This window comes from Oryctolagus cuniculus, chromosome 2 (assembly GCF_964237555.1).
Source record: "Oryctolagus cuniculus chromosome 2, mOryCun1.1, whole genome shotgun sequence".
Classification (NCBI taxonomy): Eukaryota; Metazoa; Chordata; class Mammalia; order Lagomorpha; family Leporidae; genus Oryctolagus; species Oryctolagus cuniculus.
In genome coordinates this window covers 136205872-136228301 of record NC_091433.1, presented here as the reverse complement: position 1 = coordinate 136228301, position 22430 = coordinate 136205872, and the positions used below count along the sequence as shown (strand labels likewise).

General features: G+C 43.6%; 1 protein-coding gene across 8 annotated transcripts in view; it reads left to right on the top strand.

Annotated features, from left to right (window-relative positions):
- MEIS1 (Meis homeobox 1) overlaps positions 1–22430 on the top strand; it is a 141260-nt gene that overhangs the window by 4928 nt on the left and 113902 nt on the right. For all 8 annotated transcript variants that reach the window (XM_051837800.2, XM_051837788.2, XM_070069034.1 and 5 more), the window contains 5 exons: positions 132–358; positions 2196–2337; positions 2907–2957; positions 3730–3780; positions 5159–5305. In XM_051837800.2, the coding sequence (XP_051693760.1) occupies positions 159–358; positions 2196–2337; positions 2907–2957; positions 3730–3780; positions 5159–5305 (591 nt within the window). In that variant the 5' untranslated portion in view covers positions 132–158. The remainder of the gene's footprint in view (positions 1–131; positions 359–2195; positions 2338–2906; positions 2958–3729; positions 3781–5158; positions 5306–22430) is intronic.

The window sequence follows — 22430 nt, the reverse complement described above, 5'->3', positions numbered from 1 at the left end:
AGATGCAAGGCAACCAAATTCCGGCTTGAAGGAGCCAGCTGGACTGACCTTATATAAGCTTGGTGCCCTGCCGTTCCCCCATTTGCCCGCCTGGCTTTCTGAACCTTCTCTCTTTCCTGTTTGTCATGCAGTACGACGATCTACCCCATTACGGGGGCATGGATGGAGTAGGCATCCCCTCCACGATGTATGGGGACCCGCACGCGGCCAGGTCCATGCAGCCGGTCCACCACCTGAACCACGGGCCTCCTCTGCACTCGCATCAGTATCCACACACAGCTCACACCAACGCCATGGCCCCCAGCATGGGCTCTTCGGTCAATGACGCTTTAAAGAGAGATAAAGATGCCATTTATGGGTAGGTACAATGGGGAGCAGGTTAACTCGTTGAGATGCGATGCTTCCCCTGTTTCCCAGTGCCCTTGGTAAGAGGCAGGTCAGAGCTGTCTGGGTTGGAGGTGCTGTGGTTGAGTATTCATTCGCGTTGCATGAAGGACTGGGGGAGGCGGTCTGCAGTCCCCGACCCCCACCCCGGCCTCCATACTTGCTCTGTGTCCACCCAGCGCCCCATTCCGCCGCGGCAGCACCAAACAGGGGTCCCAGGGCGAGAGAAGTTGCCTAAAGGTCCCTGGTCCCCTCCCAGACCGCCACTCATCGCGTTGGAGTCCATCCTCGCTCGACTTCGCTCGGAGCACGTTAGGGCTTCCAAATGTAGGCGCCTTTGTGTTGGTACGAAACTTTGAGTTTAAGGGAAAATCTTTTAAGCCACTGATTGTTCTGACTTGCTAAGTTTACTCAGCAACCGTATGCTGGCTCTGCCACTGCACAATGAAATCAAGGGAGCACGGTTGCGGGTCAGACAAGGGGGAACATGTTTTGCATTTAGGGAGTCTGACCACTGAAGTCAAGGAGAGGGGCTGGCTCTGGATTGCTCCGGACGTTAGGAAACTTCTAGACGTTTTAACACTTTGTATTCTAAGGTGAAACCTGCGGGATGTAGCTAGAAGGAAATGCGGGGTGCACTCAGGCGGGAGGCTGTTTTCTAGCCGAGGCTCGCACCATGCTGGATGAAACCCTGCTGCACTAGCTAAAATCCTTGGAAAGGCACTTGCGCCTACTGTGTGCTGATGGATTCGGGGAGCTCCTTTTACTTTGCAACAACTTTTATTTCTATATATGTCTTCTTTTTAAAAAAGAAAACCTGGCAACACTGACGCTCCCTGGCTGGGGTGGGGGGGACTTACTGCTTGATTTTCTGGCCCCTGGTGCCATGGACTTGTATAAATCCTAGCGTTCCTTCCGCAGCATTCACTGCGAATGATTCGGGCTCAGGGACAGAACATTTGGGGCAGCTTTGAAAAGGCCCCCAAACTGTTAAATTCCCAGCTGGGCTGTGAGAGCGAATAAAAGACTCGAGACATCTCCTTGGGCAAGCTTTTTTTTTTTTTTCTTTTCCCTAAATGGGCTGAGACAGGCGACATCTAGGCCCCTCACAAGACTAGCTGCTCTGCCACTCCGCAGAAACGAAATGAAAGGCCCCACCGCGGGAACATTTGCAGGAACTTTGTTTGGGGGGCCGTTGGGGACATCCGCGAAGGGAGGGGAGCGTGCAGAGGGCCGAGGAGGGCCCCTGCTGCTCTCCCAGGGCCGTGGGCTTGGGTTCGGTGGGTGCAATCCAGTGACAGTCGGTCCGGCAGCCCCAGAGAGCCTTGCCTCAAGTGAGCTGAGCGCCTGCCACCGAGCGCCCCCGAGCCTCCGGCGGCCGCCCGGGAGGAACCTTCACCAAGTCGCTTCCCCAGCCCCTGCGCCCAGCGCCCTTCTCCTCCACCGGGTCCTGGATGTGCAGCCCAGGGACGAGGGCTGGTCGGGGTGGGAAACTTAATTCAAAATGGCTGCTGGAACCGCTTGGGTTTTTATTCGTGGCAAATGTTGCCAATTTCTCCGGCCAGATAGGCTGAACCGATCCTTAGATACGGCCCATGAATGGCTCAGGGCCTCGGACTTCAGGGCCCTAAGAGGAAGGGGAGGTGATCCGCCACCTGGGCAGGGGGTTGGAGGAAGGGGATAAAAGTAGGTGACAAAAATCAGGGAGGGGGTCTCTTTCTCGAGCTCCTCCGGCTGTTTTTCTTGGGCGCGTCTTTCACTGACTCGGGACTAACCATTGTGTTGTTTGTGACTGTTGTATTTTCTTACAGACACCCCCTCTTCCCTCTCTTAGCACTGATTTTTGAGAAATGTGAATTAGCTACTTGTACCCCCCGCGAGCCGGGGGTGGCGGGCGGGGACGTCTGCTCGTCAGAGTCATTCAATGAAGATATAGCCGTGTTCGCCAAACAGGTCAGCAAATACATGTTTCCAAAAAAAAAAAAAAAAGTAAAAAAAAAGAAAGAAAGAAAGAAAAGCAGAAGACAGCCCCTCCCCCAACGCGCGAGCACACACACACACACACCCCGCATATTTTCAAAAGTAGCCAGCAGAGAGTCCACCCACCCTCAGCCGTGCGTGTCACGTCCACCGTGAGGTCGTCCTCCCCTTGTGAGGGTCTGCTCTGCGGATGACTTAAAATCGCCCCCAGGCGGCCCTGGGCCCCCTCCACCGGCCACCGCAGCCAACTCCCTGCGGAAAGCTGAAATCGCCGGCTGCGGGCGTTTGGCCGCTTTGGACCCGGCGCGAGCGGCGGGCCACGCAGCTGGGCGCTCCCAGAAGGGAGCCTGGGCTCTGGGCTGATTTTCAGCTTCTTGGAGTCACCCTGAAGTGTTCCTAAGCGGGCCTCCGTCTCGGGGTTACATCCCGTCCCAGGCAGGGCAGTGGGGCAAGAAACTAGCAAGGCGACCAGATTTCATTTTTTCTTCTTCTTTCTTCCCTCCCCCTCCCCCCTTTTCCCGCCCCTCCTCACTTGCATTTAGATTCGCGCAGAAAAACCTCTATTTTCTTCTAATCCTGAACTGGATAACTTGGTAAGAGCCGACCCCTTCCCCCTGCCCACTCCTTTCCCCCACCCCAATCTCCAACCCCCTGGGGCTTCGCCTGGAGAGCCCTGGGGTTTCCAGACCAGTCTTAGTGTGTGCGTCCACGCACAAGTGGTCCGGGACAGGATCCCGGGGAAATAAATTCATCTCGAGAGGGGCCGGGCGAGCCGGCGCGGGGAAACGCGAGCTTTTGTTTTTATGACAGCCGGGCCGCGCAGCCCTAATCAGCGCGGGGATTTATCTCCAGGCCTGTCAGCGTGTGTGCTTAAACTTTGTGGACTTCCCAGCCCTGCAAGGCTCGCCACGAGCGCAGCGACCGGGCAGGGGCCCCCAAGCATTCCGGGTGCCTGCAAGGTGTGCGGAAGGCGGCAGGAAGTTTGCAGTGTGAAAAGCCACAATTTGGGGACCCTTTGGAATATTTTCTGGTGCACTCTCCCTCAGCCTCCAAGGAAACACCTAGTCCAGCTCTGTGGCCCTTTGGGGGTGGGGTGGACTCAGTGGGTAGAGCCAAGGGGGAAGAGAGTGTTTATGATCCCCACTTAGATGCGTTCTTGTTGTTTTAGCTGTTTTTTTTTTCTTCTTAAGAAATACAAACCTCTAGATGGTACCCAGTCGCTGCTATTAAGTTTTAGTGTTATTGCCATAAATCAAAATAACTATATTTACTGGGGGAAAGGGGTGGGCTGGAGATGCTGGAGCTGTGACAGCCAATTTTCTGCAGACCAAGATCGGGGTGCTCATGCTTTTTGTATCTTTACAGATGATTCAAGCCATACAAGTATTAAGGTTTCATCTGTTGGAATTAGAGAAGGTAATTTCTCTAGCCTCTTTTACTTCCCCTCACCCCAACACACAGAGAGGAGCCTTCAGAACGGCTGAAGTTCAGGCTTCTGCGACATTTGCATAAATGTCTTTCTTGCTGGTAATTAGTGTCAAGGCCAATCTTAGCGTCCATTTCTCTTCCCAGTTTAATTACAATTTCAGCCACTATAACCGGAATCACAAACGCCCTATCCTTGTGTTCACTCTTAATACTTTGCTGGCTTTGTGTAAATTGTTGCAATTCTGTGCATCCCGGTTGGTGTTTAGAATGCTGCTGTGAGTTCACTTCACAGGTTGATACCTCTGTGGTCTCTTCCTCTTTCTCCTAGTTGCATTGGGGGGGGGGGGGGAGGCGGGGCAGTTTTGTTTAGTTTTTGTGAGTTTCTGGAAGACAGTCTGAGAGCAGGGGCAGGTCAGCCGCAGAGGAGAGGTGGAGGGGGAGGAGAAGCCAGCAAGGGGTCTGGAGGAGCTGGTGGGAGAAGCGCACTAAATGTTGTGCAGAGACAAAGCAGAGTTGATAGTTATGTCAGTTCCTTGAGTCCTCCACCTTCACACTCAAGAAAGGGTGTGGGATAACATGATGTTGCTAGCTGTTCTATAAATCTCAGCAATAAAAACTTAATGCATTGTAATTCAAACTAACATTAAATTGCATGCGCACTGGGGTTTCTTGCAAATTTTTTTGCATGTTAGCGATGCCCAGGGCCTGGAGGAGACCAATTCTCTTACTCTTAAATATTTTGAGGCAATCTTTTCCCTTTCTCTTAAAAAATACCAATTTGCTAAGTTTCTGGGGCTGAGTTCTGGCAACTTGATTTCCTTCAAGTTTTGGTGGAAACACTAACCCTAAAACATGCATCTTCTGGACAGAATTGCTAATTACAAATGTTACAGGATTTTACATAGTCAGCACGTATCTTTTGCCACTCCAGTACATGTCCATTGGAGAATCTATACATATTGTAAATATACATATATTTATATTCACTTTTTTCCTTAAGGAGCATTGGAAAGGGATTTATAATAAAGCAACTGGATGAAATTAAATAGTTTACCTTAAATGTCACCCACTCAGGTCACCTCTGTAATGGCCACAACCCCAGGAGCAGATGAATTTAACACGGGTGTTGAATATGTTGTAGCCTGTGAATCATCTTGTCACTGTCAATTTTCTGGGATATCTCTATTTTGCAAGAAAAGAAAGTTATTCCTAATTCTGGATGCGTCTGGGGGTCTCTGGAGGACAATTGGCCCGTGTTTCCCCTCTTTGGAAGTTTGGGTCTCACAAGGGGGGTGGATTGCACTTGTCAATGTCACTTATGCACTCCTGATTATACTTCCATTTTTTTATTTCTGTCATAATGTAGGTACACGAATTATGTGACAATTTCTGCCACCGGTATATTAGCTGTTTGAAAGGGAAAATGCCTATCGATTTGGTGATAGACGACAGAGAAGGAGGATCAAAATCAGACAGTGAAGATATAACAAGATCAGCAAATCTAACCGACCAGGTATGCGCTTTTCAATTTCGACATCCCTGGGAAAAAAAAATCTGTATGCATATTGCTTGCTGGGTCACTACCACCTCCTTTTATTATTTGCATATGATTAAGTCCCTTTTAGATACATTTCCATCGAAATGAAAATCTTTGAATAATGTGGCTATTATTGCTTCATTAAGGCTGGCTCTGGGATTCGACCTGGAGAGATGAGCTTCTAAAAGCTTTGCCTGCAAACTTGACCTGTTTCTTGTCGCTTTTAATTTTTGTCTTTATTTTATTTACCCTCTGTAATAATGGGAGTGTTAACTGCCACTGACCGCCTCTGATTGTAGGGCTTTGTTCCGGAGTGGTCCCCCCCCACCACCACCCCTTCTATCTGGAAGAAAAGAAAAGTGTAGGGTCTGCTTATTTCTTATTTTATTAGGAATAAATCCAAGATAGGTGGTCTAAGAGGGACAGCGAGGGTTTGAAATCTAGCAAATGCTGGCTATTTTCTCCCTGTCTGTACGCTTCATTAGCCTGTCTTGTCAGTTTTCCTCGGCCGAGCGCTGCTAGACCTCACTGAGCATTGCTTTGTGCGGTGTTCGCAGCAAACTAGCCCGTTTTATTGTACTTAATAGAAAAAATAAGACCAGGCCGAGGTTACAAAAACAGATAAATATGGACTCTTCTCCTCCTCTTTTCCCACTCATCCTCCAGCTGGTACGTGCTCTGGGCCCTCTGGGGTGGCAGCTTTGTGGAAGTCTCGGCGTCGGGGGCACCCCGGCGGCTCCTCAGTGTGGAGGGTGGGGGACCTTGCGCCGTCGCCTTGGCTCTCAACTGCCGGCCTTCGCGGGCTGCGCCCCCTCCTCTAGCGTCTTCCCTGCAGGCCCTGTCTTCCGCCGCGTTGCTCAGAGGGGACGACTTGTATTCGGAGTAGCTGGGGTCAGTTCTCTTCCTGTCACCCCAACATCACCATTTGCTCCCAGTTTCTCTCTCTCTCTCCCCCCATGTCTCTGTTTCTGCCGTCCCTGCGTCTCAGGATTGGTCCAAAGGAGTTGCAAAAATGCAATGAAAGTGAAAACGTGAGGGGTGAGTGAGTGAAATGAGACAGAGCCCAGGACAGCCCTGTTGTGAATGGTGCCTAGGAGGCTGGAGGTTAGGGTAGCCGGCCTCCTCGGGCCCCCTCCCACCTCGTAGAAGTAAAGACCCCCGAGTGGTTTCTCTTTCCGTCTTGGCACGTGAGTCCCCGTCTTGGGGGAAGAGATCAGGCTGTCTTTGTTAAGCCAAAGGCCAGCCAGTTCTATGCAAGCTCTTCCATGATCACTGTTGGCTGGCAGCTGTTCGGTGCACACTGTAGCTGACACTCGCTCGTGGGATCCTCTTAAGGTTTCTCTTCTCTTAACATCACTCCCTTCAAGAAAATTCCCAGGGTGCATGTTCCGGGCAACCCCTCGCGACCCAGGCTAAATTCCTCCTTTGCCTAGGAGGAGTGCGGCCCGGCAGAGCTTTCAAAGCGCCAACACGCGGGGTCCTCGCTGGAAACTTTGGACAGTGTAGACGAGTGCACAGGACCCCGCAGCCTGTGCAACCCGGGGGCGGCCGGGCGGAGGTGGGAAAGCAGCAGGCAGCCCCCGACCCCGGCCCCACAGGCTGCAGGGCCTCGCGCCGGCTCAAGCCCACGGGTCCTTGCCCAGGAGCTGCTAAATGCAGATTCCGCCGAGCATCCCTCGCGTCCTGCTGTTGAACAAAAATTGTAATCCAACAAGCCGAACTAGAAAATGGGATTCTGAGAGCTCCGGAGTGCCGGGTACATAAAGCTATTTGAGCAAATTACAAGAATCGCTTAGGGGCATGAATGAAATCAACACTTTAATTGCTTCCAAAATGAAGATTTATACCCCATTTTCTCAACGAATCATTATTTTATTAAGGTAAAAGATAAAGGACCAAAGTTATGTGTTTTTTTTTTTTTTTTGGCGGAGGGGAGGGAGGAGATACGAAATACATACAACATTATTAAGTTCTTCCCTTACTCTTTCCATAAACTTTCTTTACCCAAGTATCTTATCCTGAGGTGTGCAAAGATTGGCATGCAATTGTGTCGGGTACAAGCTGCCCCTCTGTGTTCCTCTCCTACCTATAAGAGGAGAGTCTTCATCTTGTCCCGCCGTTTGAGAGTGGGCTTCGCAGCTTTGGCTAGGCTCGTGGCGCTGTTGGCCAAGGCGCTTGGGCGCCTTCGTGTGACCTCGGCTCACCCAGGTCTCAGAAAGCACACCCAGGATTGTGTTTTCTAATTGTCCGGGTCCCAGGAGCCAGGAGCGACTGTGTCTGGGCCGGGTTGAGGGGGCGGCGGAGAGAGAGGAGCGCACGGGGTCCTGGGCCTTGGACGCAGGTGGCCTCCCCAGCCCCGGGGAAGCGAGGGGTGAGGGAGGAGGCACCGGGCCGTCTGGTGGGTGCCTGTTCCCCCCTACTGGAGCTTGCTGGGCTGCGTCGGCGGGCGCTAAGCCCCCCGAAAGCTCGGCCTCCCCACCTGTCTGTGAATGCAGCCCAGCCAGTCCGAGCCTGGGCAGAAGGTGCTCTCGGGGGCTGGACGCTCCAGGTGTAGTGCGAGCGCTGGGCCTCGTTAGCTCATTAACCCCTCTGTCTCTAGGGCCTACTGGCGGCGTGGTTTATTTTATTTTACTTTGTTTCCTCCGAGGGCGCGAAGGCTGCCACCCGCGCCGAGACCTGGGATCGACCACTTTGATACCAGTCGAGTTCCCGGAGGGCTCAATCGGAGGAAATTCACTTGGCCTTGTAGTGTTGTTGTTGTTGTTGTTGTTGTTATCTTATCAGATTAAGACGCTAGTGCAAGCTGTAATCCCGTTCTCCCCCAGCCGCCAACCCCCTCTCGCCCTGTCTCAGACGCCGCCTGGAGGTCCCAGGGCCGGAGAGGCATCTCAGGCGGGCGCGGGCCTCCTGGGCGCCCTCTCTCGACCGCTGAGCTCCTGGCTCTGCACAGCCGCTCCCGACGGCCAGGGACTTGGGGGCGCGAGGGGCTGCCTGGTCTCCGCAGGGCTCAAGGGAGGGCTTGTGACCCTGGAGCGGCCCGAGATGGTGACCAGGCTGTGTAGTGTTGAGAGAAGGGGAGGGCAGGTTTGGCGGCGGAAAGGAGTTGGGGAGAGAGGGGAGGCGGGGCGTGTGAATGGCGGGGGGTAGGGTGGGGGGCCAGGGTGGAACTGAGGAGGCGGAGAGGGGCTAGGCGGAGAAGAGTCCGGTCACCCAAAATGCCAGGACCCGGGAGGGAGCCGTCGCCTTCCTTCCCGGGGTTGTCTGTTGCTCCCCACTCCGGGAATCTATCTCTTATCCACGGCCAGGCGCCACAGGGGGATAGTGGAGAGGGGAGCGAAGGTCTCCGGGCCCCCAAGCCCGCCTCCCGGGGTGGCCACGCCTGCCCGCAGCAAGGCGAGATCAGCTGGGTCGGTGCTGGGCCATCCGCGACCGCCCTGGTTCTGCCCGCCAGCAGCAGGAGGCAGAGAAACAGTCCCTAGGGTTACAGCTTGTGTTCCGCAGCGGCTCCCCAGGGGGTCCCGTCTGAATCTGCATTTAACAGCTCCCGGGCAAGGCCTGGCGAGCTGCACAGGGCGCCCTGTTGCGTGTTAATCCAGATTTGTGCCTGGCGCCTGGGGAGAAGTAAGATGGAACCAGGAAGCCAGGCAGGTTAAAATGCCAAGTGCTGGCGGGCTCCTGGGGGCTGGGGAGCAGCCGCTGGGGCTGTGTGACCCAGGCCGCAGGGCGGGAGAGGCCTCAGGGAGCTGGGGCGGACCTGGGCCACCGTGGGCCTGGGAACCCTGGCGCTGGCGGTTTCATTTCAGAAGTTTGGAATGTTGTTTCCAACGCATGGTTAGGTTATGATTCTTAAGACTGAAGTAGGACTTGATGGCAAAAGTCTCCTCTGTTCAAAATGGTGTGAGAGTATGTCCAGGGCAATTTTGAGCTTGGGGAAGGTGTCGTGGTAAGGGTCGGCCTATGAGGACAGTGGGCATAGCTAAGGTCCTTTCATGGGTTGGAGCTGTTGCTTTAGAAAAAAAAAAAAAAGCGAATGGGGTAGCAGATAGTTGCTTAGACTTGTGAGCTTCATTTTCATCACTTAAGAAAACTGGACACCCACAGTGGGAGGCAGGAAACCAAGTGGCTTGTTTCTAAATACTTGCATTCAGATACACCTTCCTTGAAACGTGAATGCTTCTTAGGGCCTTACGTGGTGCCTTCATCCTGGAATCAGGCCCTGGGATGAGGTCCTCCCATCCTCTAACTTTTTTGATTATTCTTGTGGGTCATGTGGTATATTCTGAATTCCTTTCTTGATACATATCAAGAGGAAATTATGACAAGATTCTCTTTAATGATTAAATAATAAGGTGTTGACTGCTTGTCACCACGCTGGCTAATTGGGATGTTCACCCGAGACCCTTTATTGCTTAGTGCCCCTTGAGTTAAAAGTTAGTTGTTTACCACATATGCTTCTATTGTTGCTTTCTGATTGGCTTTAGTGTATTTATGTGTGAATTTCATAATAGCAGAGTATTGATTATTAATAGAGGCACTCAACACTTTAGAAAAACAATGAGGAAAAAAGCACAAGATCTATGCAGATAGGTTGAGATCAATTACATTGTTACATTGTTATCTCAGGATCTAAATGCTAATACTACAAAATTTCTTCTCTCTTTCCCTCCCTCTCTCTCAACCTCTCTCCCTCCCTAGTATGAGTTCTATGGTTAATGGAAAGCAATGATACTAATGCTACTCGGTACAAAGTAAAGCCCCATAACAGTCACTATTGCTCAGTGATTTAACTAGCTCTGTGGCAATAGATCACTCAAATAGCAATTCCTCTCCCACCAGAATCACTCTATTGCTCACCATTCAAAAATATATACAATAGTTGTAGGTACTCTAGCTACTGGTCTTGACTTACAGGTTTGTATTAGGAAACATGCAGAATCTTAAATAGCAGAGGAAGAAGAAAAGGAGGAAGATGAAAAGGATGAAAATGTGGGCCCTACTTTCAAAACAGTTACTTGTAATTGTCCAACTTTGAAAATATACAATTTTTAAATCATTGTTTTCAAACATTCATATGTTTAAATTTTAAAATGTTTGCCATAATCCAAAAGATTATGGAAGCAAAATTTTGCAGTAAACTTCCATACGCTTACAAAACAGCCCATTTGTGGTCCCGTGGTAGAAACTTATATTTCCTAAGGCCAAGCAGATATCTTAAACTATTACCAGGGGGCTCACTGTTATAAAACTAGCTTACCTTCCCTCCCAGCTGAAGTTGGAGAAACTATGAAGAATACATAGAAAATTATGTTAAGGCACTTGACATAAGTGAAAATACTGTCAACGTGAATTCAAATAAAATATTCTCAGTATATGTTATGCTTTCCATTGCAACAACAGTATTTTCTAGTAAAATGTAAATAAATGTGAAATGCTAAAGTTTTAATAAGTGGTCATTTAATCATCCCATATAGTCCAATATGTACACAGAAACTTTTAAAGGCATTCATACAGCCAAGTTCTTATAGGAAGTAGCAGGGAAATGATCAAAAACTGAACATGAAATAAGACTTCCTGTAAGGAGGTCTATAATTCACCATGATTTGACTCCATTGTCAGGGAAATAGTTGAGGGATAATAAGCTGATACCACTCTCTGTCATTTTTGCTACAGTCTTAAATGTTTGCAATGGTAGCATTTTATATGGCCTTTTTAAAAATTATGATATCTGTCCCATTGGTGTCAAAGTAGTGGTTGAATTTATGCTATAACTAACACAAAAATTTTTGCCATTTCTCCTGAGTGTGAAAAATCTAATATTTAAAGATTGAATCAAACTTATAAGAAATAATTTTTTACAAATGAATAAACAAAAATGGAAGACATGTACACAGTTGTACAGATGTTAGGATTGTAAGTTTCCAAAATTCCAAGAAAATATTGCTGCTGTAAATTACTTTGATTTGCTGTTCTTACTCATCAAAAAACATCAGATTGTAATACCTTCTTAAAAACTTAGGGTCTAAAACACACAACATACAGCCTCTCCACTAAAGTTTTTATAATAATTCCAAAGTTTGACTTTAGAGATCCGGTAAAAGTTTGGATATTTTACTATCCTTAAATCTGTGAATGAACTTGGTCTATATAAAATTGATTTAGAAAAACTCAAGCAGATGAATATGTTTTTGTGTTATAAAAGGTAAAAGAACATCTTGATGGTATCCTTCATTTAACATGGAATGATTTCAGGATCATAGGAATTTGGAAAAGCTGTTGGAGATTTCAATAGCTTCTCTAGGAAATATACCTATATCTGGCAATTGTTGGATTTCCCACACTTACAAATTTGACATTTTAATAAACAGTATCAAGAATGCTGTGTGAAATAAGCGAGAATATATTCATTTAAATATTTGTCACTAGAATGCAATTTCAATCAATTTAATGCATTCAAGTGTGCCGAATTAAAGCAATTGGCAACACTTTACTAGACTCTCTCTGAACACTCTTTTTCCAAATAGCATTTCTTAATCTAGAAAATATGTTCATGTTAAAGGAAAATATAAGAGTACAAATCTTTCAAAATTATTTTCTGTTTCTTGACTTCTGGGTTCAGAATTCCTAAAATTGATTAAGACATACCTTAAAGAGTTTGTTCTCTGGTGAAAAAAGGATTATTTATTTATTGTATTAGACACCTGTTATTTACTGGTGTTATGAATATATACAGTCAAATACAAATTAAAGCCAGAAACAAGTCACTAACTGCCAAGATATAAAATAACCATGTTATGGCTTTGCCATGACATATACGCCACTGTGTATGGCATAAACTAATGGACAATAAATAAATTGTGAAAATAAATTTTGCCCTATTTATAATTCTCAAAAATACAGTTCTACAATTGATTCTTCCCTTGATGCTTCATGACTCCATTTATAATTAATAGGATTTATACTTTGAGGTTACCAAAAAAACTCCTTGAGTATGTAATGTTATGGCTCTTTAAAAAACTTAAATGAAATCATATTCTTCCACAGAAAGGAAATGCTGCTGTTATTCTTAATTAGTTTACTAAGTAATACTTTACAAATGGCCACAACCTTTTATGAGTTTAATAAGTTTAAGTGAAATATTACAGTCATGCTATTTTTTCATTTTGACATAATGTAAGGTCTTAAATTGTACAATGGATTTAAACTTACATTATTTTGATTTGTTTAGCGAATATTGGTAAATAAATAACTTTTTAGTGATAGCAGAATTAATCTAATGTTAATATCTGATAACATTCTAATATCAATGACTGACAACAGAAGCTATCATGGGATTAATTATTGTTACTCATGGATTCCTATTTCTATAGATTTTTCTTACTTTACGACATGGTAGCACATTTATTATTTGTGAAATCTGTGAATGAACCTTGCGTGTATAAAATCAATTTTGAAAAATTCAAACAGATGAGTTTGTCTGTGTAGTATATGTGGTACAAGAACATCTTCATTGTATCTCAGTTTAATATGACAGATTGCAGGATTATATGAATTTGGCAAAGCTTTTTGGGGTCTTAAGCTGATTCTCTAGGAAGTGTACCTATATTATTCATTAGCTATAAATATCTGGTCTGTTGATTATTATTTAGAAATACAGGATTATAGTGTTTTCCTTTCCTGATCACCTCTTTCCCACTATTTGCTGAAACTTGCATGCCTGAGATTTGAATTTGAGCTATTTTGCTAGGCCTCTCCCTGTTAGAGAAGCGGTGGGTTGGTATCTGTATGTGGATGTATTTCCCTGAGAAGATGAAAAATGTTGCTCACCTTAGAACAGACACAAATAGAGACCAAAGTTATCAAATATTGCCAACCTGTGCTTTACAATTAGGTGAACAACTGAAAACTGTCATTCTTATTTGCCACCCCTAGGGCTGTGAACACTGACAATAAAGATTCATATCAACCCCTTTGTGTGCTTCCTCTCAAGGTCTCCGTGTTTGTTTTTTGGTGACTGTGTTCTTAACTGATGGTCCATCTTTGCTCCCAGACCTTTGCAATTTGCATTTTACTCTGAATTTGCATTCACGTTATGTTCCTTAGAAACTCTTTAAAGTGAAGTGTGTTTATGACTATTATGAAACTCTGGAAAATGAAGTTTATAATGAAATTGACACAGCTGTCAAAAGTACAATGAAAAGAGCAATTTGATGTAAACCCAGAGTTTTCTTATCTCATCCCAACTTGTAAAAGGCTATTTCTCTTCTTTTAAAAATACTAGAAGCTGAATGAATAAGAATTTCTTTGTCAATAAACCTCCTCTTAATGTCTCCATAACTATTTGGATGTGTTTTCAAACATTAACTTAATTTGATAGACAAGCTATAATTAACTGTGACCTATATTGTTTTCTGTATTCAGAGATTATTCCTTAGTGATTTGAAAACTTAATTTTAAACTACATCATGTATAGTGTCTGAGGTCTAAAGACATACTTACACTATTTACAAGAAGTGGAGTGTTTGTCCACAGGCCTTCAAAAGGGAGACACTTTGGGGCAGTGGGGAATGAGTTTTACAATATAAAGTCTTAGCAAACTAATTAGAGCATATGGTTCATTTTGGATTTTTTTTTAATGTGTGAACTTCCTTTCTATTTACTGAAATATTATCACAGCAAAGAAAAAAAACAGTGCATTTCACTAATTTCATTGATGGCAAAAGGTAGTAATATATAGAGAGAATTTTAAAAAGCAAGAAATGGGTAAGATGCTATTAGCAACGATGTTACAATCAGAACAGAAACTTCAGCAGTAAATTAAATTGGGTACTTTGGGTTTAGTTGGAACATTTACTTAGAAGTGTCTGCCAGATCTGAACTTGTTTTAAAACCCTCTCCAGAATGTTTTGGTATAGGGATTTTATGATAACTTGCCATTGAATACACTTTCATTTGAAATTGTTCATTCATAAGAGACTTAGTCGTGTAGTATCCACCCTGCCCTTCACTCTTGAACAGTTCAGATAAATGTATTATTTATTTACATTCTATTGTATGCATTATTTATGGGAATTATACTATAACTCTGCAGACTGTATGGAATTTATCTTTGTGAGATAGGGGAGGCATCTCTACCAAAAGGCAGATAGCCCTGAGTGGGTATTAAGGATTACTCTCTTATCACCTCTTATAGAGTCATCATGTGTTTATATTTCGTAGTTCCAGATACAAATACAATTTGCCATTTTTGTCTTAATTATCAGTTTTCTTGCTCCAGTTTCTAACAAAATCAGGAATTTTATATTTTTAATTGATCTTGGTAATAAATTAATATGGGTGAGAAAAAAAACTATTGAGTAGTAGAACAATTTAACCCCTTCCTTTCCTTCAGCTTGCTTTTCCTGTCTAAATGTATTCTCCGGTTTTCTGAGGAATATTGCTTATGAAAGTCCTAACATCCGTTGTGTGTCTATTGGCATCACCATGTTTGAGGATGTTATAAATTCTTCAATAACAAAATCACTAAGGAAAATATCAGACTTGCTGCATCTTGTGTTTCCTTGCACAAAATAATGAAGACATGGAGACTGTACTTGCTCTGTTCATACAAAGCATATTGTTGATGCTCAAATTTTTTTATTCTAATAATTATTTAAAGCCACTAACAATCTGCATTTGAGGGAGTATAAACATTTTTATTCTTGAATTTGCAGCAACTCAATCTTATTTTCCAAATTACTCTGCCATTTCAATTAGGTATATTGTTCTTCACTCTACTGTTACGACATTCTAAAGGTTTGCTTGCCACCCTAATAGTGAGTTGTTGGAGTGTTTAATATTTATTGAGGGCATGTAAAGAATATGCCAATGGAAAAAAAGGAGAATAAAACATTGACAAATCAATTAGGGAGCTTTTTTAACTTGCAGTATATTTCTAATTCTCCGCATTCTCTATAGCCATTAAAACAGTGCGACTCTCTCTAGAAGAATCATTTGGGTATGACTGAGGAACGGCATTCTGATGGACTGGAATTCCTTAATAAGTGCACAGTGTGGCTCAGAGTCCTACTTTAGGAATTTTCAGATCCTATGGTTGATCCTGCCGTTAAATGCTTTGAAATGTAGAGAACCTGGCCATTCTAGGAACCACAAACTCAAATCAGATTCAAGATACTTTCAGAAAGGCCTCTGGTGATTTTACCCAACGGACATAATGAACAAAAGGGAATAATCACTCTACTTCCATATTATAACACTGTCAGACAGCTTGAAGATCCAGAAATCCTTGAGGAATGACAGACACTTGAAAAGTAAAATGTGATTGAAACTGTAAGAAGCCAGAAGTACTCCTAAAAAAATTAGGGAAATTAGAAAAGACCCTATTGCTAATTGTTAGCGGAAATCAGAGGTAAATGTAAATTTTCATGACTCCTTTACCTAAAGTATAATGTTTTAAGGTAGAATAAAACAAGACTACATTTGACTGAAATTTTTTTCTTCTCACATCAACATTGGAATCTTGGAAGTGGAAGAGAGAAAACCTCAGAAACCCTTAAGTAAGAACAATTAGGCGTTCTGATTGTAACTCTTAGTTCTACACCCTTTAGGCAAGCAGTGTCTCAGTGAAGCATACACAACTTCCAGTCAGAGCACTTGTGTTTGAATCTACACTTTGCTGTAAGAGGGCAAGTCACTTCACCTTGATGAGTCTCCATTCCATAATGTGTAAAATGGGGATTATAATTTCCATTTCATTGTGTAAAAACTGTAATTATAATTTATAATATATATTATATATTTTTATATATATTTATATATATTTATTATAATTTCCATTTCATTGTGTAAAAACTGTAAAAACTCAACAAGAATGGGTGTAAAACATTTAGGATGGTAAACCCCAGTGAAGGTTTACTAAATAACATTTATCTTCTCACTTGTATTCTATCCAGCCTTCAACAATGTGAATTGGATTTGGGACAAAAAACTTGGGTACCAATTGGGTACCAATTGATGAGGGTGTTGTTTTATAGAGTATGTTAAAATGAGAGTTTTTTAAATGTCATTTTTATGCTTGTTATGAGGGGGTCACTATTATTCTGATTTCATCGTATTATAAAAAGAGACTGGATCCTCAGATGTCTTGCTGAGATAGCACAGTGAATCACTGCAGATTGTTCTTAGGGTAAAATTCAGAGAACAGTTATGTGCTGACTTTGTACTAAGTACTTTTTTCCAGATTTTTAAGTGCAGATGCTTCATGCTGAGGTCTAATTGCTTAGAGGGCCTTATCTGTTTGGACTTAGAATACCATGTTTCTGCATTATTGGATGTTCTTTCTGCGAGGATGCCTGCTTAGAAAGTTTGTGGTTTTAAGTTGTTTTATATAAGACACTCTGAGTTTGTTTTATCTTAATTTGTCTGCAGAACAAGGAAACTAAGTTGTAAATGTAACGTAAAACATTGGGAAGCAAACAATCTTATGAAAGGGATTTTTATAACACCCAGGTATACTGGCATCTCCCATGGCTAAATAGAAATGATAGAAAATAATCTAAAATTCAGCAGAAAGCTTGCAGCAGACAAATGAAGAGTATGGTTTGAAATACTTAGGTAGAAATATTTGGGAATATAGTAGTATCTGTTGGATTTGGTTTGTTGTTTTGTCAAACATGTAAGTGTATGAACTACAGTTCATAGGTATGAATTTAGGAATAAAAACACATTGCATCATTAATATCATTATTGATAGGAGTTTATCTTTATTAACAGCATGCCAGCCTCAGTACAAGAGTATAGAAAAAGGAAAGGCCATTAAAACACACCTTCTCCCAAGATCCTAGTGTAATGAGGTTTTACCTTTTCTTTTCTTTATGAGAGTTTTTTTCTTCCTCAGCAAACTGCTTAGCAGAATTTGAACATTCAGTGCATTTGAATAATTTCTCAGTTGCATACCTACACTTTATTACTTTCCAGTTTTGAGATTTTGGTGAAACTGGTTGTCAAGTCTTGTCCTTTGTTCTTTGGTTGTTTTTATTCTCCTCCAACAAAATTTATCTTAATGTACATTGTGTACAAGCAACAGTATTTTCTTAGACCATGGTGGGGTCACCATGGGATGGTATTACCATTGATTCTCAAAAATTGGGTGAAATATGTGAGTGCGGGAAAAGGAAAGCCTTTGGGATATTGGAATAGTTGAGGTGTTGTTTTATATCTGTGGACTTTTGCTTAGCATTGTCAGTTCATTTTTAATTTCTTGGATGGATTAATTCTGTTGTGCAGATGAACAAAGTCTGGAGAGTATGAGAGTTGAGACCTAATGGATACCAGTCTGTGGGGAAGTGGAGTTTTGAGCAGCAGTGGCAAAGTGTCCCATGGTGCAGGGTCCCAGTTTCCTAAGGTTACTGCCCTCTCCACCTGTCCCCATAGGCAGTCCCTGAGGATGAAATGAGAATGAAACATGGATGCTTGCAGGAGAGTGGGCAAGATATTTTAGGGCTAGTGGATTTTAAAATGTGTCTGGCTGCCACAATGCTTTAAATGCCATCACAGTGTAATTAAAAACATTTCAATTCATTTTCTACATTCTTTGGCTTCTTATGCATGTGGTGTGGTGTCTGCTGCTCTGTGTGAGTGAGTACACATGTGTGCACTGTGCATCCTTCTGTGTCTGAATCAAGGGTTCAGAAATTCCTGGAACTTCCACAATCACCTGATAGAAAACTTCTCATTTAAAGATGAAATTACTCCTTGGAGACTTTTCACCAAAGGCAAAAAAGCACAAAAATTCTTTTCCTCCTCTCTACATGGCTCATTACACAGAGATAGAGGATTCAATGTTTGAAAAATTATCATTTTTGTAGGTTTTATTTGTGGTATGTGAGAACTGGGAAATAGAGAACTCAATTTAACAGACCCTGTCTATGCCTCTACAAACTACCCTCTCTATTACATGAGGTCATAGATGTATGACTGTATATGTTGTGTGTGTGTGTGTGCACATGCGTGTGTATGTTTGAAGACATCAGAGTTGCTTAGCCATTAAGGTTTTAGAAACCTACTTCATTTGATGCTGAATTAGATGCACTTATGCTGTGTGCAAAGCTACCAGCTGGCACCAACATAGTGTGCGCCTTATCTAAGGAATGACTGGCTAATCACTGAGATGTGTTTCTAGATTAAGAGTCCACAATGGCCAAAGCAGCAGGGCTGGGACTGTGAGAAGAGGAAGTGTGGTGTCTTGGTGAGAGCCACGGATCCTTGGAGGGAATGCTGGATTTCCATTGTCTTACCACTAATTGACCATCTGCCCTGAGTCACCAAAATTACCCTTCAGGCCTCTATTAAGAGGAGTAATAAGCACATTTTATCACAGCATCATTAAAAAAGGGGCTCAACAAGAACCCTGGCAGGCCTACAGCCTTGGCAAAGCTAAGGGAGTGGAGGAGAGGGCAGGAAAGGAAAGGATAGAAAGGAGGAGAGCTGGTGGAGAAAGTGAGGTTGCATGTACAAGGGAGGTCACCCTTTAGAACCTTGTCTTCCCTGTGGAAGGTAAGTGTGGGCCACCACAAAGGACCGCCTCAGGCAGCAACAATTGTCTGTCTGCTCTATCACCTTCCAACGGCACACTGTACGGACATTCCCAGGAAATGGCCATGTAAAGCATGCTGTTTCACAAGCAGACCATTCCCCAAACATGTGGCCCCCGAATCTACAGCATGCATATACACTGGAGCATTGATTTGTGAATGCTTTTGGCATTTACAAACTTCTGAAAGCTTAAAAGGCAAGGGGGCAGTTTTCCTGTGTTAAAAAAGCAAGACAAAACAAAACTGACTGCCTGAACTTGTTGTGGTTTTTGCTTGTGAATTTTGCTTAATGATTTCCAGGGACTTTTTAAAATGCATTTAAAGAATTTCATTTTTTTTTTACCCTGCGTTATGTGAATTTGAAGTTGAGTAGATGTGGCCTCAAATAAGTATGTTTTGAGATGAGCAGTCTTCACCTAGGACTCTGGCAAAGTATAGGCACTCAGTAGACACCAGGGAAGGTGCTCAATGATTATACGGTATGTTTTGTTATCAACAGAATTAATGGGGGCTACCTTGAGGATGAACAGGAACTTCAGCATATCAGCCTTCTAATACACATACAGAAAGGTATTTTCCATATTTCCCACTCCCCACATGCAAGTGCACACAGGTAAATAGGTATTCACTTCTCACAGTGGCACGTGGGCCCTTTGTCTCCTCCTCACCTCACTGTGGATGGGTTTCCTGGTCCCTCTCTTCAGATGGCATCACTGACTGAGAGGGGTCATATCTGCTGGAGTTTTGGCCTGTAAGGATTTTGAGAGAACTGTTTAGAGTTCTGTTCAGAATGGAAATATTAAGAGATGGGGTCTAGTTAGATGTGGGATGGTGACATTCTGTAATCCCATCTGCTATAGACTGGGTGAGTGCAGCTGTACATGTGTACATGTGTGGATGGACATGTACAGATATGGAAATGTGAGTGTGTGTGTATGTGAGAGTGCCAAGCACATGGATACATTCCTGGAGTGAACTTGTGATTCTCCTAACCTGGGGGACCAACCTGTTGACTTTTGGAGACAAGCCAGTTCTTTTTGGCCACTGGGGATCTTTACTAAAGAGACCCTGGAGGTGTAAGAGAGTAAATGTACCTTCCAAAAGAGAAAGACACCTATTGATAGGTGCAGGCTGACTTCAAATTTTGAGCACACAATTATTCCATTGATTTCTACATAGCTGCTAGCTGACCTCTCCAGAGTCAAGTCATCAGGCTGTCAATCATCTCCCTTTTTGAATGGGACCAATAGGAAGTTATTAATTAAAAAACACAATTTATTTTTAGTTTAAAAAATAAGATTTGGGCATCATACTGAGGTGATGAATAACCAACTGAGAAATGCATCCGTGTGCTTAGTATACCGTAAAGTGATTTATAAATATTAGGTATCAAATTAAACTTGATGGTCTTGGGAGGAGCAAACCACCTATAAAATCATGTTATTCCAAAGTGAAAATAAGATCAGTTTGCTTTCCCTGAGCACACAGCAGCTGGGAGATAGCCCAAGGCTTACCAAGCTGTGCATGAAGCCTGCTCAGGTTAACCATTCTTTTCAGAAGGCCTATAAACTGAATACACCTGTATGTAGATATTCCAGGGTTGACTAGGTCAACCTGTGTGGTTACAATAAGAACTACAGTAGCTGCCATTTATTCTGTGCTTGCTGCATGCTTAGCCATTTACGTGTGTCATATCTGTGGGGCACTATTTTTATCCCCCTTTACAAGTAGGACATTAAGGTTCAGAGAGGTTGTGACTTGCCAAAGACCACTCAAACAGCACAGCCAAGCTTCAGACATGAAATCTGCTTGAATTTCTTTTTTTTTTTTTTTGGTGTGTTATGGTACCATTGAATATTAATATGTTTTATAGTGCCTTATGTTTGTGTGGATGCAAGAAATGTGAGATGCTTTCAAATTGTGAAACATGAGATGCTTTTAAATTGTACAAGTCCTTTTTAGACATTTTGTGATGTGTAACATAGGAGATCACAGTATCATGTGACAATCTCATACAGAGATCCTCTCTGTATTCCTTTTTTTAAAAAAAAGATTTATTTATCATTATTTATTTGAAAGTCAGAGCTACACAGAGGAGAGGCAGAGAGAGAGAGAGAGAGAGAGAGAGAGAGAGAGAGAAAGTCTTCTATTTGATGGTTCACTCTCCAATTGGCCACAACAGCCGGATCTGCGCCCATCTGAAGCCAGGAGCCAGGAGCTTCCTCCAGGTCTCCCACACAGGTGCAGGGGCCCAAGGCCTTAGGCCATCTTCCACTGCTTTTCCAGGCCACAATGGAGAGCCAGATTGGAAGTGGAGCAGCTGGGTCTCCAACTGGCACCATATGGGATGCCGGTGCTTCAGGCCAGGGTGTTAACCCACTGCGCCACAGCGCTGGCCCCTCCTCTGTATTCCTTGTGATACTCACTAATTTAAAATATATTTGTTATCTATTGTGGTATAGAAATTTTCCTAGGTTGCAGGAAATAAGGATGAATAAAATGGTTCAGGATTTCAAAAATATTAATAGTGTAGAATTATAGTCAAGCATAACAGGTCACCACAAAGCAGTGGAAAAAGTAAAATGATAGCTATATGCCTGAGATGGTCTGAGCACTCAAGGGAGTAGAGACACACTCACCCTGGGGACTGTGTTAATGAGGGAAGGCTTTCTGGGGGAGGTGATCTGAGCTGTGCCTTAAAAAGCAAGGATGTAACCAGGGCTGGGTTCAGGCTGGACAGAGCAGGTGATTCCAGATGGAGTGGAAGGATGAGCATGAACCTGCAAAAATGAGCAAAAGAATTCATATGTGGTTGGGAGTTGCTGGAGCACAAGGACCAAGGAAAGGAATGGTCCTCAGGGGGAATTATGAAGGGTTTCCCATGGCAGGCTAAGGACCTTGGATTGTATTCTGTAGTAGCAGGAAGCAGCTCATTTATTGAGCAAAAGTGTTCTGAATGCTACCAAGTTCTAGGCCAGCAGTTGAGCCTGAAGATGCAAGGATGAGCAAAGCTGACATTGTTGCTCTCCTTATGGAGCTTGTACTCCAGAATAATTGAGATCTTTTACAGCTTGGCAAGGAGGAGGCCCTTAAAAGGTACAGTAATCACTAAGATGGAAAATGAGAGCTTTATTCAAAAACTATTTAGAGGTAAAAATGGGTAAAACTTGATGACTCGTTGATGGAGAAGTGATGAGCAAGAGGTCATGGTTTGCTCTTGGGTTCCTATCATGGACAGATGGTATCATGCTCACTAGGATGGAGAATAAAAGAATGAATAGAAGATTTGGTGGAGACGTGAAGACTATAGCTTTGACCTTGTTGAGTGGAGTGAGTATCTTTGCATGAGGCCGGTTTAGAAGGTAGTTGGACAGACAAGTCTAAAGACTGAAGAAGAGATCCAGAGACACAAATTTAGTAGCATATGGGTGATAATTCAAACCATGTTAGTGAAAGTAGTTGTCAAAGGAAAACATGGAAATGATAAGAAGAACTGAAGTATGTTAAAATTT